At 44.7% G+C, this 18,988-nt stretch overlaps 1 protein-coding gene and 1 long non-coding RNA gene across 2 annotated transcripts; both read left to right on the top strand.

The window, feature by feature from the left end:
• The first annotated feature begins 4,879 nt into the window (after nt 1–4,879).
• On the top strand, nt 4,880–10,623 carry LOC138766674 (uncharacterized). Its single transcript, XR_011358732.1, has 3 exons — nt 4,880–5,126; nt 7,639–7,744; nt 9,858–10,623. It is a non-coding gene; the product is annotated as an uncharacterized lncRNA (long non-coding RNA).
• A 3,098-nt stretch (nt 10,624–13,721) lies between these two features.
• Nucleotides 13,722–18,084, top strand: RPL36A (ribosomal protein L36a). Its single transcript, XM_069943584.1, has 5 exons — nt 13,722–13,809; nt 14,183–14,288; nt 15,741–15,808; nt 17,039–17,161; nt 18,012–18,084. The coding sequence occupies exons 1-5, from the start codon at nt 13,807–13,809 to the stop codon at nt 18,030–18,032; spliced, it is 321 nt and encodes a 106-aa protein (XP_069799685.1). The 5' UTR covers nt 13,722–13,806; the 3' UTR covers nt 18,033–18,084.
• Nucleotides 18,085–18,988: the final 904 nt, after the last annotated feature.

Raw genomic sequence — 18,988 nt, 5'->3', positions numbered from 1 at the left:
TAACTGAAAAACACACCTGACCTGGAGACAAGAGTGGGGCAAAAGTGGCCATGTTTTTGTGGCGCTGGATAACCCCTTTAACTACATTGATTGTTATTCCCGCCTTGCAATTAAAAGAGGTTATTGGTTGTCATTAAAGGGAGAATCCAGTGTACTAACATTAGTGATATATTGCTGGGGCTAGTAAAAAAAGGTCAAAATATTTATTATTATTACCTACCCCTTGTCCCCCAATCTCATGACCATTTCATTTTCCAGATGCTCGTTTTTTCTCCCAGCATTGAAGACGAGAGGCCCAGGCAGGACCTGTCTGCTTAGCCAAACAGTGCCTGTGATGGGGGTGATGAGCGGACAGGTCCTGCTTCAACCTCTCATCTCGGAAGCAGACAGAAGAGATTAAAACCCCTTTAAATTCTTTATCATGTTCACCATATCATTCCTAAACATTTTTTACTCACTATCCTGCTGAAAGAGACAACTACTATTAGCAAATACCATTACCATTACCATGAAGGGGTGTAATTGGTCTACATCAATATTTAGGTAGGTAGTACTAATCACAGTACCAAGAATGCCAGGCCAAAAACTTCAGTCTACCTCTGCTGACCTACCTTTTTCCCATAGTCCATGGTCCCATCTACTTTCGCAGGTAAGCAATGCACACACACACTCTTTCATCTACATGATGTAAAGGATAACGTTCATTCCTCCATATACGTCTATTGTAATTGCTTTTGGCTGTGGACAGGGGTCAGCATGGACAGTTGTCTGGTTATGACATGTAGGTAAAGATCTCTCAGATCTGCAGGTTATAGTCACAGGGTACAATTGTCCTGCAGTTGTTTCATCACAGTAATAAATGTATTAAGTTTTACCCTCACTTGCCATGGTTTTGTGATTTTTACACTTTCCCTGTGCTATTGGTGGAAATGCAGCAGTTGGATGTAAAACCACAGGGTAACCACCACTTTATAGCTAGAGCAAGGGCTCAAAAAATAAAAGTGGATCGTACCAAAAGGAAACAGCTAGAGATGAGGGCAACTTAAGTGCGCTCGTGTACATCCAAACCTGTAAGTCTCGGCATTTGAATACCGGTGGCTGAAGAAGTTGGATGCAGCCCTAGAGGGCCCTAGGGAGGCTGTGTCCATGATTCCCAAGACTCCTTAGGCTTTAGGGTTCAGACTAACTTGAGCATGCTGCACCCACTGAAAGATCAAGACTAGAAAACACAACTAAATAAACTGCATATTTTGAAGGATTTTACATATCAATAGGTAAAAGTCAAGAAAAAAATCTGGTAATACACAGGAGCAAGCTATTCCACAATTCCGAGAACAGTCAGGTCCCTACAGGAGTTTACAATCTGTGATGCAAGAGGTGATAGTGATTTATTCCTCTTTGTACAATGACCTGCCTTTTATATAAACAGGTCGTGCAAAAAAAGGTGAATGAGCCACTCACCAGCCAGAGCAAGGATACAGGACCTGTTTGGCTCCAGTCTGAGGGTAGGTTCACACTGAGGAATAGGTGAGGAATTGAAGAGGAATCCGCTCTTAGGGTGGGTTCATACTGAGGAATTCTCGCGGATAATGTCAGCGAAATTCCGCTGTCTGTCCGCGCGCCTTTCCGCCGGCTCCATAGACACCATTCTATGGTCCGGCGTATTCCGCTATCCGCCGAAAGAAGTGACATGTCAATTCTTTGGGCGGATTCTGCTAGAGGAATCCTATAGAAGTCAATGGGGGCTTAAATTTGGCTTGCATTCTGCTCCTATCCTGCTCAAATTCAGCTCCTATCCTGCCAGAGCTGAATAGGCGAGGAATTTCAAGCAGAAAACTTTCCTCTACAATTCCTCGAGAGTTCCTTAGTGTGCACATACCCTTAGGGTCCTATTCGACGGGCCGAGCAGGGCCCGATCAACTATGTAAACAAGCGCCGATCTGCTAGATCGCCGCTCGTTTACTGGGCCTATTCCACGGCCCGACAATCGCTAGCCAGGGCTGCAGGGACATCGTTACCGATGTCCTTGCAGCCCTTGCAGTATACATTATCTAGCAGGGCTTCTCCTGCGCTCCGTCTTCCTCCCTAAGTCCCGCTCGCAGCATCAACTCCTGTCCCGTCCTGTGATTGGCTGATCAGTCCGACAGCTCAGTCAGGCTGCACCAAAGCTGCTGCTGCACTGCGGGACCCGGGGAGGAAGACGGAGCGGAGGAGAAGCCCTGCTAGGTAATGTATGGTGCTTCTCAAATCATCGGTCGCCCCCCCCGCACACCGCTATTCCAGGCAGCGATGCCCGGTGGGTGACCGATGATTTTAGGTTTGGGCCTAAATAAACGATCAGCCGATGACACGATCATCGGCTGATCGTTTTCTCTATTCCACCGAGCGATAATCGGCCGATTATCGCTCCATGGAATAGGCCCCTTAGTCTGGTCATCAAGGCTGCTGAAGTGGTTACATACATTTTGCTGTTGTCTGCAGTCGGGCATTTCAGAGCATCAACTGAAACTACAAGATTGCAAAATAAAAATAACCGAGAAGGGCCGCGGAGGGGGAAAAGACCCTTTACAGAGAGCAAACCCAAATTAAAGGGAACCAATCAGCCCACTTGGGCTAATTTGGTTCCCTGGAACAGAGTATAAAGCTCCTGTGCAGCGTGCGACATGTAATGGCCCTGGCTGCAGAAGAAGTTTTATACCGGAGAAAGTGACGTTTTAATCCGCCGACACGAGGCAGGCAGAGACGGGCAGGTGGTCATCTGAGTGGCTCCCCGTCCGTGTCTCCTCACTGCTTTCTGGCTGTCAGTGTGCTCGGAGGGGATAAGCAACAGGCAGAGAGGCCCGTTAGGGTATGTGCACATTTAGTAAATCAGGCGGAAATCCCGCCTACCTTAGTGTGCCATAGCATCTCTAAGGGAGAGCTTGGGGTCCTCCGCTACTGCCGCCCTCCGCTCAAAGAATCCGCCGTAGAATTCCGCCTGATTTACTCATCGTGAACATACCTTCACTGGTCATCCCCACCGAGCAGGCTGGCAGGGAGCCACCCAGATGACTAGCTGCCCACCTCATGCCGGCAGTACTCCAGAGACAGAGACGGGCTGCTGTTCCTGCACTTGAGCGGTAAAGAGACCAACCTGCTTACACATACCTGAATATAATTAAGTGGGCATGAACGTAGGAGGCGAGTGTGTGGAACGGTGCACTGGGGGGCAGAGGAATGCATAACACATGTCTTTCAGGCGGTATGTCGCAAAACTGGTGGGACATACAAGTGTACCAAAAGCGGTACTGGAAAGGGGAGGTAATTGGCTACAGGGAGATAACAGCTGGGTTGTATTGAAGAACCTGCTGGCAGTTTTCCTTGTCTTTCAGTTCTTATCAGCTGCTGTATGTCCTGCAGGAAGTGGTGGTCCTGTTTTCAATGCCCTTATTTTTAAGAGACAATGAGTGTTACCAAGTACATCTTCCCTACATTACTTAAAGAAGCATTTCACAATTTTATTTTTACTCGTCCCCCTGCAGCGCGCTGGAGGATATACTTACTAGTGGTTCAAATCTTGTTTAAACTATCATTTTAGTTTAATGGGTACCACGTACCTGTCGCTTTATAAAACCTTTGGCATGTCGTAGAGATAAGCCAAAAGCTTTGATTGGCCAGGATGTGAGTGGTCTGACCATTTGCTAGAATGAGAGAGGAGGGAAGCACAAAGCTGAATGCTTCACTCTTTGTGCATGCAAATAACATGGTCCCCAATGGTCCATTTACACAGTAGGATTATCTGACATTATCTGCCAAAGATTTGAAGCCAAAGCCAGGAATGGATTTGAAAAGAGGAGAAATCTCAGGCTTTCCTTTATGACCTGATCTCTGTTTATAGTCTCGTTTCTGACTTTGGCTTCCAATCTTTGGCAGACAATCCTTTAGTGTTAATCAAGAAACCAATTTTAAACGATTAACGATCACAAACGAGAGCTACCTGATATCGCTCACCATAGTATACAGAATGACAGTCATTAGTCCGTCTGATCCCAGCAAATGATCGTGGAATTACAGTGAACTGTTAATAATTTTAGGTTCAGCTCAAAAGATGTGATCAACGATATAGGATTGAGAGGAATGAGTTAATCCATCCAAAGTTTGAAAGAAAAATAAATCCTTTTTCATCCAAAGTTTGAAAGAAACAATAAGACTTTTTCTCATGGAACTTTCACTGAACTTGTTCAAGGATATACAGCTGGTCTCGAGATTATGGAACTCTCCTATGTGACTGAACCTGTTCCCAGCAGATAATAAACCTGTTCCCAGCAGATAATAAATGTTATTCTATAATTCTCATAAGCAGATAACAAATGTTTTTTAGCATCCTTATGTATGTATCAACATCCTTATGTAAACAATTTATCTGTCAAAATATATCCATAGTTATTAGTTTTTTGAAGTTGATGACGTATATAGTGTATGACTTTGCATTTTACATTCATATCCATTGGTTTTTTTCTGTATAAACAAAGGTGGGTTCTCAGAGATAGTTGGAACATTGCTTACCTTGGAAAACTTCTGATATGACACTAGAAAGAATGTTTTGTCTCAAGAACTATTTCCCTCAGAGACATGTTTATCAGTGTTCAAGGACATTCTCAGAGGAAAGTTGCCTGTCTGTTACAGTGGGAATAATGTGAAAGTATCATTGCAGAGAATGTATTGTTCTAACCTTTTTGAATAATAATAATGGATACTAATATAGATGCTATTGCGCATGACTGAATATCTAAATCACTAGAACCGCCTCATCTATGCCTTATTAGCATTTGTTACCACCCTATATTTTATCTGTCTATAAAATGTGATCACCATAATAAAACTTGGCCCATTTGCACCAGACTTGTTTGCAAGATACGTTGTCTGTGTCTTCATTCTAAGTGCATGGTGTGGGAGAGGGGATCCGGACCCATTCTCCAACTTAATTAGGAGACAGCCAACAACAGCAGGCCTTCTTTGGGAAGGCACCTCGACATTATTGGCGCCCTTTGAACAGGGACACGCCCATTACATCGGGAGATCGGATGACCTGCACTGCTGTACCAGGGGAGAGAGAGGTGAACAAGGAGACCACAAAACCTGGCCAGGTAAGAGTAAAAATTTGTTTGCTCTTTTCTGTGCTCTCCTCCTTCACATCTTTCTTACCTACCTCTGCAGAGTAAGTTATCAAAGTGAACTCACGATAGGCGTGTTAATTTGAACTTTGTTCTCCTCTTGTTGGCTGTTTTATGTCTGTTTGTCCTAACCTGTGAGGGATAGTATATAGTAGGCGAAGAATTGCTCATTCAGGCTAAAACTGTTACTCAGGGCCCGGCCGTGGTTGTCACACAGGTCCTCATAGACACGGAGCGTTGTGCGGTGGGAACAGTGCCAGTGCTAAAACCACTTTGGAATGAGCCTAGTAGCCTAACTATACAAGGACGCTGGACAGTGGTCTGGTTGTTTCCAAGGGAAAGATCTGTGATATGCCTATTACTGTCCTCTGTATACTTGGGGTAACTTGTTTTGCAATCTACATAGCAGCAAGAGTGTATTTCAACATAAGAGAAGGAAGCCCTGAACCGTGGAATATTCTAAGTCCCAGCTTTTGGTAGTGATCCGTGGTCATAAGTGTACAGGACACAAGAAAGAAAATCATCAGTTGATCATTCTGGGTGCCTCCTGTTATACGTACAGGACACAAGAAAGAAAATCATCAGTTGATCATTCTGGGTGCCTCCTGTTATACGATCACGAAGTAATATAAAATGGGACACACAGAATCAAAAGGGGTTTCTGCAACCCACATAGTGACCTGCCGATATGGCAAAGAACAAGCAAAAAGGGCAAAAGCAATGTTGAAATATTTTAACATCCAACACGATGCTGTTTTTAACCCCAATACTTGGACTAAAGTCCAAGAAACAAGGGGAGGATTAATAATTGATAATGGGTGGACATGTCATGTGCCGGTGACCAGCAATATCTAGATAAGACAGAATATTGTAGTGTGTGTGGCAGACCCAAGCCACATCATTATGTTACACCATTGTACCCAGTTTATATCTGTATACAAACTCCAGATCCTGCGAAAAGCCAACCTACCTCCAATGGTGGCGTATAGACCCTTTGTTCTGCAGGAATCTTCCCTTTGGTCGGCTGTTGAAGTAGTTACTTTGATTTAAAGTGCCCCTTACCTGATAGTAAGACCAATGCCTTTGTGGAGGTGGCAGCCTAACCTCAAATAGTGTACATTGCCATATAAGTGTCTGAGTACAAAGCCACGTACTCAGACAAGGAGAACAGTCCAGCTCATTGCTAGATACAGTACTGAGAGAGCTGAATAGGTTAATTAATGCTGCGTAGTGAAGCAGCATACAAAGTACATAATGTGTGTTATTTGTTATGTTTTGTACAAGGCCATCAACCAGCTCTGAGGGCTGCAGATCACATGCAAGCAGCATTAGGAAAAAAAAAAGAATCAGAGCTGTTAGTGTAATGTAATGTACGCTCCTACATTATATACTGTCGTATTTCAGCCAGTCTTACTAAGCTGGTGTTCCGCTTTGGAAGTATGTTACGTGTTACAAAATGTTGATCATTTTCTGTTGTCCCGACCGTGGAACATTTGTTTATTTAGCTACGCCACTTTTTTGTAATCAGCCCTCAAAGATGGCGACTGAAAGCCAACCACTCCCACATATCATCCACGTCTGTATTATAATTGTGACGTCTCAAAACCATGCCCTAAGCCAACACCCCTATATCCGGTTATCTAGTCCGGTGGCCATTTTAACTCCTGGCATTTCTGTCCTCCGCCCATACTGCTTAGTGTCACTGAGGGGGCGGGCACAGGATTCTCCGATAGAGTCTAACAACTGTTTTGCACATTTATTAATGAATATTATTACCTGATGGAGAAGAAAGTTAGACAAAGGTATATTGTAAGCAGATTTTCTTTAAGTGTGTGTCCCCAACGTATGATATTTCTAAGGAGTAGTAACTTACTACTGTAATATATATTTCTATGTAACTTTATTTAACAAGTGTTTTTATATATATATATATATATGTGTACACATCTATCCTAATAAGTATGTGTGCCACTGTCCAAGGTTACAGTCTGGTGTATAAGAGCACAGCGCTGATATCTTCTGTAACTTCAAGGATGTTAAAAAAGAAAAAAAAAAAAAAAAAAACTTCCAAGAAGTTTTAACTCTTGTATCTAATGATTTCACTGCTCAAGGTTAGAAGTGAGGTACAGAGCGTTCTGTTTACTGATAAGAGCAGCGGATTGAAGGAATATTCCTCTCAGCTGATTTATTTACTTTTTTTAATCAAAAGAAGGTTAATATGGGACAAGTGTACAATGTTTAATTGTTTTTTTAATGTCTTTATTTTTAGGGTTATGGCAGACTAGCTCATGAATATATATGTATTGTTTTATCCCTAGTAAAGCCAAACCCATATCCATGGCTCCAGTCTGCACTCCTTATGCCCCCCAATATATATAGCAGCCCATTTTGATGGAGTAGCCAATTTTGATATTTTAAATTGTGAAAGATGAAAATGTAATTGAAAGCCCAAATATTAATGAAGGTTTAAAAGTTTTCATTGTAGATTATCTCAGACTTTTCAAGATGGATGACACAAGACGCAAGGATATATGTTACCGCCATGCAGAGTGACGTTCCACTGCAGAAACCGCTCCTGCCATAAGCTGGAGGTGAGGACAATCACTAAGACATGTAGGATGGTTGAAGGTAACTGTGCAGATGTCTATATGAAGCCCACCATTATGGGTTAATTGGCAAATTAGAGATTTGTTTGGTCCCTGGGCTTACCAAAAGCACTTGAAAAAAAGCTGCCATAGAGCGGCTGACGCAACGTTCACGCAGACAAACCCTGATGCCAAAAAGGGTGATGGATGAAGCTGGTGATGCTGTGGTTTCTGTGCTCTTCCCAAGGTAACAGCGTACAAAGCGTACAAGGGAACGGGGAGATGCTTCCGGTCTCTTCCTGAGGTAACCGTACATAGTGTACAGGTGGAGGGGGAGATGTGGATCTGTTTGTTTTTAAGTCTTTTCCAGAAACAATCAGCAACAAGCTGTGAGACCAGCGGATGGAGAGAAGAGGTACAGGGTAAAGATGGCAGTCAGACAGTAAGTAAGTAACTGTGTTTGCCGCCTGCCTTGTATCCCACTGTAAGTTGTCTGACAAAACCAGCAGAAGGAAGCCATGTGTAATGTGATGTAGTATCCTCACATTGGGCGGCCCAGGGGACAACAAATATAGCAGAGAGGGTTGTGTACGGCTGTATTGTCTACACCTGCCATAACCTACTGTAAGTAACACGGTAAAGTGCCTGTCTGCATAGTCTGTCATCTTCCTGCCTGTTTCAGGGAATGTAAGTGGACGTCATCCACCTGCCACAGGTGGCCTATATAGGTATGTCCTTGTCTGTATTGGTGTCTTCTTTACAGGTCAGCCAAAGCTATGGGAGACGACAAAGCCAATGTCTGAGGTGATACTAGTGGCCTTAAAAGAAGCGATATAACTGAGGCCAAGAGTCCAAGTGTCTGTAAAGAGGCCTGTCAGTCAAAAGATGGGTTTAAGGATAAAGGATCCATACCAATGCTACTATTACAAAAAGGATCATATGATATATTATTCTCATAAAAAGGCTTTGAAACCTTAGGTGATGTATCATTTACACTTTGCTTTTATTTCTATGGTGGTTATTTTATGTGTAATATGTAATGATCTCAGTGAAACAAGAGACAATTCGGTAGGATCCAAATATTATATCGGTAATAAGCGCCGAGTTACTTCATATTATTGGTGTATGTATTATACTATATGATTATGTACAGGAAGAGATGTGACCATGCGACCAGTCATTAGTCCTGTGTGATCTAATCATAAAGACGTTTTCTAGGTACAAAATAAAGTAAAAAGACTAAAAAGAAGTGGAAATTTTGAGAATCCCATACTGAAGAGTGTGAATTCACTATCTGGTTATTATAAGTGAATCTAGTGGTTACATAGTAGGTCACATTGTGGAGATTTTATTGCATTTACCTGTTGTGCTGTTTTTAATTTATGTGTCAATCAACTTTTTATTTTAATTTTGCCATGAGATAAGATTTGCTCACATCTAAACTTTCCTTTTTCAGAAACTTTTTAAAGTCCTTGTTATAGAGTCACGTCTGTTATATACAGTGATAAGACAATAAGGTTTGGTTATTTTGATAAAATCCGGAGAGGTATTTGTCATATATATATGTTATTTTGGGTATTGATAATAAGCTTTTATTTGTTTTGATGCAAACTTGGGACAAATTAGTTGGAGCCACAGACTATTTAGATGATCAGATATTTGACATACTGGATATACTCAATACCTCAGTAGCAGTACAGAGGCAACTTATGGTAGTTACTAACCAGCACACTGTGGTGCTTGATTTTCTGACTGCTGCTCAAGGGGGGATGTGTCAGGTAGTTGGCCCTACATGTTGTCATTATGTAAATGATCAGGGAATAGTGCAAATCACAGCAGGACTGGATAAAATTGCACAACTAAGGAAAAAACATGATGAGATGATTCTGTCAGACCAGGATAAATGGTGGTCAGGGGCATTAGCTAGCTTAAATCCTACAAATTGGTTCAATGGTATGGGAGGATGGTTCATGGGAATACTACAAACAGTTTTTCAGATCATGTTGTTTCTTTTATTGGTCTATTGTATAATCAAAGGATTATGCTGTTGTTGTCAGAAAGTTACAAAGACTAAATCTTATACTCTATAAGTAATGATGTTTGTTTCTTTTCCTTCTAGATTGGCGTTATGATGAGGAAATTTCTTGGAGGAGGATATGCCCATGTGGCTCTAGGTGATGGTGTTGGACCCAGAAGCATCCGCACCCTGACAACCCTCGCCGGTCAGAGAGTGTTTAGGGTGCATACTGGGATTTAATCCTGTCCAGGACCCAGATTTCTTCATCATCGCCAAAAAGGGGGGACACTGAGAGGAATGAGTTAATCCATCCAAAGTTTGAAAGAAAAATAAATCCTTTTTCATCCAAAGTTTGAAAGAAACAATAAGACTTTTTCTCATGGAACTTTCACTGAACTTGTTCAAGGATATACAGCTGGTCTCGAGATTATGGAACTCTCCTATGTGACTGAACCTGTTCCCAGCAGATAATAAACCTGTTCCCAGCAGATAATAAATGTTATTCTATAATTCTCATAAGCAGATAACAAATGTTTTTTAGCATCCTTATGTATGTATCAACATCCTTATGTAAACAATTTATCTGTCAAAATATATCCATAGTTATTAGTTTTTTGAAGTTGATGACGTATATAGTGTATGACTTTGCATTTTACATTCATATCCATTGGTTTTTTTCTGTATAAACAAAGGTGGGTTCTCAGAGATAGTTGGAACATTGCTTACCTTGGAAAACTTCTGATATGACACTAGAAAGAATGTTTTGTCTCAAGAACTATTTCCCTCAGAGACATGTTTATCAGTGTTCAAGGACATTCTCAGAGGAAAGCTGCCTGTCTGTTACAGTGGGAATAATGTGAAAGTATCATTGCAGAGAATGTATTGTTCTAACCTTTTTGAATAATAATAATGGATACTAATATAGATGCTATTGCGCATGACTGAATATCTAAATCACTAGAACCGCCTCATCTATGCCTTATTAGCATTTGTTACCACCCTATATTTTATCTGTCTATAAAATGTGATCACCATAATAAAACTTGGCCCATTTGCACCAGACTTGTTTGCAAGATACGTTGTCTGTGTCTTCATTCTAAGTGCATGGTGTGGGAGAGGGGATCCGGACCCATTCTCCAACTTAATTAGGAGACAGCCAACAACAGCAGGCCTTCTTTGGGAAGGCACCTCGACAGGATCATTGACTGCATGCACACAAAATGATTCTTCTTTAAATTCAAACGATATAACGATTTTTTGCCAAGTAATAGGGCCCTTAGTTTAGTCTTCTGTCTCGGTCATGTGGTAGAGCGGGAAAGGAAGGTGCTTAGTATGCACTTCTAGCTTATTTTAGTGATGAGTCAGGGTGTGAACCCATCAAAAGTTTTGAAACATCTCTGTTACACAGTAGAGCACAGTATATGGTAGTACTGTATATGGCATACCTACCAACTTTTGCAAAGAGCAAAGAGGGACATGTGCGCCGCGGTCCCCATAGCCACGCCCCCATAGCGACCCTCCATAGCCACGCCCCCATAGCAACCCTCCATAGCCACGCCCCCATAGCAACCCTCCATAGCCACTCCCCTACAGTCACCACATGCTGCTGACTGAATAGTGCCTTATATAGTATCCAATCCCCCCAAAAATGCCCTATATAGTATCCAATCCCCCATTATAGTGCCCCACATAGTATCCAATGCCCCCATATATGCCCCACATAGTATCCAATGCCCCCATATATGCCCGACATAGTATCCAATCCCGCACATAGTGCCCCACATAGTGTCCAATCCCCCACATAGTGTCCAATCCCCCACATAGAATCCAATCCCCCATATAGTGCCCCACATAGTATCCAATGCCCCCATATAGTGCCCCACATAGTAGCCAATGCCCCCATATAGAGCCCCACATAGTAGCCTATGCCCCCATATAGTGCCCCACATAGTAGCCAATGCCCCCATATAGTGCCCCACATAGTAGCCAATCCCCCCATATAGTTCCCCATATAGTAGCCAATCCCCACATATAGTGCCCACATAGTAGCCAATCCCCACATAGTGCCCCACATAGTAGCCAATCCCCATATAGTGCCCCACATAGTAGCCAATGCCCCCATATAGTTCCCCACATAGTAGCCAATCCCCCCATATAGTTCCCACATAGTAGCCAATCCCCACATAGTGCCCCACATAGTAGCCAATCCCCATATAGTGCCCCACATAGTAGCCAATCCCCACATAGTGCCCCACATAGTAGCTAATGCCCCATATAGTGCCCCACATATTATCCAATCCCCCATATAGAGCCCCACATAGTAGCCAATCCCCCCATATAGTGCCCCCCACATAGTAGCCAATCCCCATATAGTGCCCCACATAGTAGCCAATCCCCCATATAGTGCCCCACATAGTAGCCAATGCCCCCATATAGTGCCCCACATAGTAGCCAAACCCCATATAGTGCCCCACATAGTAGCCAATCCCCCCATATAGTGCCCACATAGTAGCCAATCCCCCCATATAGTGCCCCCCACATAGTAGCCAATCCCCATATAGTGCCCCACATAGTAGCCAATCCCCCATATAGTGCCCCACATAGTAGCCAATGCCCCCATATAGTGCCCCACATAGTAGCCAATCCCCCATATATGCCCACATAGTAGCCAATCCCCCATATATGCCCCACATAGTAGCCCATCCCCCATATATGCCCCATAGTAGCCAATCCCCCATATAGTGCCCCACATAGTAGCCAATCCCCCATATAGTGCCCCACATAGCCAATCCCCCATATAGTGCCCCACATAGTAGCCAATGCCCCATATAGTGCCCCACATAGTAGCCAATCCCCCATATAGTGCCCCACATAGTAGCCAATCCCCCATATAGCGCCCCACAGAGTAGCCAATCCCCCATATAGTGCCCCACATAGTAGCCAATACCCCCCATTAGTGTGGCCCCAGCGGAAAAAACAATAAACCAGTAACTCACCTGTCCGCCGGCCCCAGCAGCTCCTCTCCCGGCAGAGCGCGCACTCCCGTCATCCTCCGGGGCGGGCAGCGGGGTACAGAGTCACTGACTGTGCCGGAAGTGACCTGCAGCCTCTATATGAATTACTTCCGGTACTGTCAGTGACTCTGTACTCCGCTGCCCGCCCCGGAGGATGACGGTAGTGTGCTCTCTGCCGGGAGAGGAGCTGCTGGGACCGGAGGACAGGTGAGTTACTGGTTTATTGTTTTTTTCGCTGGGGCCACATATATTGCGGGACACTGGGGGCCGTTCCGGGACTGCGGGACAGAACCGCAAAAACGGGACTGTCCCGCGAAATCCGGGACGGTTGGGAGGTATGGTATATGGTGATGGCATCAGGGCAATCTTATTGGGGTCCAGGGGCAAGCACAGGGACCCAGGCAAACATACTGGGGGAGATTTATCACACTTATGTAAGGTGAAACTGGCTCAGTTGCCCCTAGCAACCAATCAGATTCCACCTTTCATTCCTCACAGACTCTTTGGAAAATGAAAGGTGGAATCTGATTGGTTGCTAGGGGCAACTGAGCCAGTTTCACTTTACACCATGTTTGAGATATCTCCCCACTGTACAGCCAAAATGGCCTCTAAAATGCACTGTATGTGTGTTATACAGTGAGGACATGTACTAGAACTAGTGTGAAGGGTGTGCCTTCTGTTTCATGCACGAGCTTCTGGAGAATGAAGCTGTAATCTTGCTGGTTGCTATGGTAATTACTAATTCTGTGCATTAGGCTATACTAGCCCTCACAATGCTGATGATTTCATAAGGTAACATAGCAGCGTCCCTCAGCCTGTGGCATGATGGGAAGTGTAGTTTTGCAATAGCTTGTGAACCAGCAGCCTCGGAACTCCGCCTACACTCTGCTCTACAGTCCTCCAAGACTAGTGAGCCACCCTTCCGTGAGTGTGCAGCAGACGCTGTACTCTCTACCCTGCAGTGCTCTCTATGGTGGCTGGACGCGTATGATAGAACTTCCGCTTCCTGTTCTTTCCTCTTTTCGCCGTCAGCCAAGATGGTGAGTGTTTACGATTGGGCGCGCTGTATTTCCAATCTGTCGGCATCCCGCCTCTCTGACGCTGGTTCTTGCCGGTAACATCTAGGTTTAGTTCCGCCGCAGACAGTTGATCACAGCTACGGGTGTATTGCGGACTGTCGCTGTTATTTATCGGTGATGCCGCTGTTAGGTAACGGGGCCCGGTAGAGGCTCATTCCCTGTAGTGAGGTGTCCCCCAGTTTATGGCTGCGGGCTACAGTGCCAGGCATGCTGCGAGTTGTAGTTTTGCAGCTAATGGGTTGCAGGGTTACTGTTTGGGGGCCCTGCTGCAGAGTGTGGCGGCCCTAGGCGGAGGGCTTGTGCACATTATCTCATTGCTGCTGCTTCTCCTCAGGTGAACGTCCCGAAAACCCGCAGGACCTACTGCAAGAAGTGTGGGAAACATCAGCCGCACAAAGTGACGCAGTACAAGAAGGGGAAGGACTCCCTCTATGCCCAAGGTAAGGCTGCCAGGCTGTGTGCAGGGGTGCGGGGGGCCCGTATATACTGCCAGGGTGTGTGCAGGGGTTGGGGGCCTGTATATACTGCCAGGCTGTGTGCAGGGGTGGGGGCCCCATATATACTGCCAGGCTGTGTGCAAGGGTGGGGGGCCCATATATACTGCCAGGCTGTGTGCAGGGGTGGGGGCCCCATATATACTGCCAGGCTGTGTGCAGGGGTGGGGGGGCCCATATATACTGCCAGGCTGTGTGCAAGGGTGGGGGGGGGGGCATATATACTGCCAGGCTGTGTGCAAGGGTGGGGGGGGGCCCATATATACTGCCAGGCTGTGTGCAAGGGTGGGGGGGGGCATATATACTGCCAGGCTGTGTGCAAGGGTGGGGGGGGGCATATATACTGCCAGGCTGTGTGCAAGGGTGGGGGGGGGGGCCATATATACTGCCAGGCTGTGTGCAAGGGTGGGGGGGGGGGGCATATATACTGCCAGGCTGTGTGCAAGGGTGGGGGGGGCCATATATACTGCCAGGCTGTGTGCAAGGGTGGGGGGGGCCATATATACTGCCAGGCTGTGTGCAAGGGTGGGGGGGCCCATATATACTGCCAGGCTGTGTGCAGGGGTGGGGGGCCCATATATACTGCCAGGCTGTGTGCAAGGGTGGGGGGTCCCATATATACTGCAAGGGTGGGGGGGCCCATATATACTGCCAGGCTGTGTGCAAGGGTGGGGGGGGGCCCATATATACTGCCAGGCTGTGTGCAAGGGTGTGGGGGGGGGGGCCATATATACTGCCAGGCTGTGTGCAAGGGTGGGGGCCCATATATACTGCCAGGCTGTGTGCAAGGGTGGGGGGGGGGGGGCCATATATACTGCCAGGCTGTGTGCAGGGGTGGGGGCCCATATATACTGCCAGGCTGTGTGCAAGGGTGGGGGGGCCATATATACTGCCAGGCTGTGTGCAGGGGTGGGGGCCCATATATACTGCCAGGCTGTGTGCAAGGGTGGGGGGGTCATATATACTGCCAGGCTGTGTGCAAGGGTGGGGGGGCCATATATACTGCCAGGCTGTGTGCAAGGGTGGGGGCCCATATACTGCCAGGCTGTGTGCAAGGGTGGGGGGGCCCATATATACTGCCAGGCTGTGTGCAAGGGTGGGGGGCCCATATATACTGCCAGGCTGTGTGCAAGGGTGGGGGGCCCGTATACTGCCAGGCTGTGTACAGGTGTAGGGGCCTGTACACTGAAGTGCTGGAAAAAAAATGAATGTAAATTTCAAACTTTCTTATCAGATGTACTGTTTTAAAAGTTAGTTACACTTCAACAAACTGTCTGGGAAGAGAATGGGTCTTTTCTTCTGTGTTTCTTACGGGATTTTTTTGTGGTAATAGTTGATGTGACATGAAGGAGCATTTTTATTTTTGTCCGGTTAAACAGCTAAGTTCTTCTCTCTTAGGAAAGAGGCGATATGACCGCAAACAGAGTGGTTATGGTGGACAAACCAAGCCTATTTTCCGGAAAAAGGTGAGTATTGTCTGAATGTTTAGAGCTGGCTTGTTGGAAATGTAGAACTTCTAATAAAATCCATCCAGGTCTGATATGATCTTTATAGTGTATCGGCTCCAGTAGAAACTGAGTGATTTGGGTTTAAAAAAAGTGAAGCAAAGTTCAGTGCCGTTTTGAACTTTTAATTCCCTGACAATGAGCTAATCAATGAGAGGACCAGACAGTATCCACTGGCTATCAACATGGCAGTCACATAGATCTTATGACTTGCTTGTATGTTACTTGGTGTATTCCTGTGGACTTCAGCCGTCAAAGGAATTTTCAGGCCTAAAAAAAAAATAAACTACAAACCACTTGACATGTCAGAAGTTTTGATTGGTTTGGGTCTCAATGCTGAGACGCCTACTGATTAGGACGACAAGCACAGTGACGCACTTCATTTCCTAGCTCCCAGCGTCTATTAAGGCAGCTCCATTATAACTCTATATAGGGGCACCTGGATGAAGATGACTAATGGTAAGGAAATGAAGCACGCTACAACATGCACCACCACACTTGTTGCGATTGGTGGGGGTTATAGCAGTGGGACCTCAATGGATCAAAAATCTTTACGTGTAACATCTGTACTTTAAAGGGAACCTGTCTGCCCCTGTGCCGGGGTGACAGGCTCCCGACCCCCCGCTAGAGCTCCCTATACTCACCTAATCCCGCCGGGTCCCGCTTCTGTAGGTGGTCGGGTGACTGAAATCTCAGCCGCTGCAGCCCGGCGCGCGCGCTGAGAGAGGAGTCCAACACCCATAGAGAATGACAGGAGAGTCCAGCGCTCCGTCATTCTCTATGAGCGGGACCCGGTGGGATTAGGTGAGTATAGGGGCTCTAACGGGGGATCGGGAGCCTGTCACCCCGGCACGGGGGGTGACAGGTTCCCTTTAAGTACACTTTAACAAGCAATTGCAGAGGTGCAGGAATTAGAAAGGACAGTGGTGGTGCATGAGTAAGTTCTTATTTTCCCTCCCTCTTTGCCCTGTGTCAACTGGGATATGATGCTGTAATGAACAGCCATAGTACACTTTATCTTTGCAACTGATCAAGAGCCAGGAGACTTCCAAGCTTTACGTGTCCCCTTGTTCATCATAAATAATATCAAAGCTCAAGGTGGTGGTGCTGAGCTACTGTGCTTAGTATTGAGGGTAGCTGTGGTGTTCAATTGAGAACAATTTAATCTAAACTTTTCTCTTGCTTGTTTAGGCTAAGACCACCAAGAAGATTGTGCTGAGACTGGAGTGTGTCGACTCAAACTGTCGCTCCAAGAGGATGTTGGCCATAAAGAGATGTAAGCACTTTGAGCTTGGTGGAGACAAGAAGAGGAAGGTGGGTTGTGTGTATAATTTTCCTTTTACCGACTCTTCACGTGTATAAGGGGATCAAAGCAGAAACCTGATGTTCTTTTACTATACAATGGTTGCATGTTTTAATACACTTGAAGGTTTAGGTTCCTGGATGTGTAAGGGCCCTAATACACTGAAAGATTGTCGTGCGAAAAATCATTATTGTTGAAACTTAAATGATAATCTTTCAGTGTATGGAGGCAACCATCAAGCGACTACTGAAAATTTGTTTTTAATTTATCGCATCTTTTGTGCCCACTATAAAATTGTTAATAGTTTGCTAATCTTTCAGTATGTAGTCATTGTTCTTTTGTAATTAAGATTGCTTGTATACAAGCAATTGTAATTACAATCGAACTGCAACAGTAACTAATGATAAGCTCTGTGTATTATGATGAAGAATTTCCCAATAGCGCTTGCAATAGTTTGTTAATCGGTGGAAACAAAAAGACTTTACATAGTTTACATAGTTTGAGCCTTCAGGACCAGTCTGTAGCGCATAAGTGGGAAGGGACCCTATAGCAATGTCATAACTATAAGGAAGGGATTCCCTAGTACTGCTCACATAGGTTACTAATATAGCTGTGCACCTTCCTGGTAGATTGGAAAAAGGTGTATTGTGAAGAGATCTTTAGTGACTTTGTTTCTATTGCCCAAAGAAATAAAAGTTGGCAAATGGGTCATGGATCAGTTAACAGTTTACCATAACGTAATTTCCAGATATTATTAAAGGTCTTAATTTTGATTTACTTAAAATTTTATTTTCTGATCTTTACTATTTAAGTGTTGTCTGTTCCATTAATTGGCTAAATTCATGTTTTCTTTCTTTTCAGGGACAAGTTATCCAGTTTTAAGCTCTCCCTGTAAATGGCTTGAAATAAACATTTGTCACAAGAAATCTTTAAAGGTGTGAAATGTTTCCTTTGGTAGTGAGCTGCTCCATTATTCTAGGAACAAACACTTCATCTTGAGGACATGAAAGTAGTTAGTAGAGAGGAGTGCGACTCGAACCGTGCTCCTCTCTAGTAGGTTGCTTTCCACAAGACTTCAGATGTCCAGACACTCTAAAAGGGGTCATTTCATTTTAAAAATATTCAAAGCAGTCTTATAGTAGGAATGTCCTTTGTTGCCCATAGCAACTAATTAAGTTCTGGTAAAATAAAAGCTGCAATAGGCAACAAAACATATTCATCCAAAGCAATGGTTTGAGGTGTTTCATCAATGTAACTCCTCACTGTTATTTTAATGAGCCCATATGGATTACTCAGTCAGCGGTATGTATTTTCTGCTACTCCTAGGCTGCAATCACAGGCAGCACTACAGACCCATTCATTTAAATGGCTGCATTTACACGTTCTGTACATTTTACAGGGCTGTGATCCATGCCACAAGAATAAACATGTAGATCCTAGTACAGACCTGCAGTGACACAGATCACAGTTCTTATTGAACAGGTCCATGCATTGCGATACCTGTGAATGCATGACTGTGGCCTTAGGCTGTGTTTACACTGTGCAGTAGTTCAGTGAAACTGCAACCAGTGAACACAGCCTTACAAGGAAATTTACCTTCTAAAAATCACTTCTACCAAAAATGTTGAATTATAATAATTAAAAGAATGTAAAAAAAAAAAAAGTAACTAAAAACGTTCTTGTACATTTGGTCTTTATTTCTGTATCTGGTGCTGTATAACATTGCATTTCATTTTTTAACCCCTTTGCGACCCATGACTTATCTGATACGTCATGGTGCCGCGTGGGGTGTTCAGAGGGGGGTCCCGCCGGGACCCCGCTCTGAACGGCGCTGAACC

The sequence above is a fragment of the Dendropsophus ebraccatus genome, chromosome 10, assembly GCF_027789765.1.
Source record: "Dendropsophus ebraccatus isolate aDenEbr1 chromosome 10, aDenEbr1.pat, whole genome shotgun sequence".
In the NCBI taxonomy this organism is placed as follows: Eukaryota; Metazoa; Chordata; class Amphibia; order Anura; family Hylidae; genus Dendropsophus; species Dendropsophus ebraccatus.
Note: the sequence above shows the minus strand (reverse complement) of the source record. Positions and strands in the feature narration are given on the sequence as shown.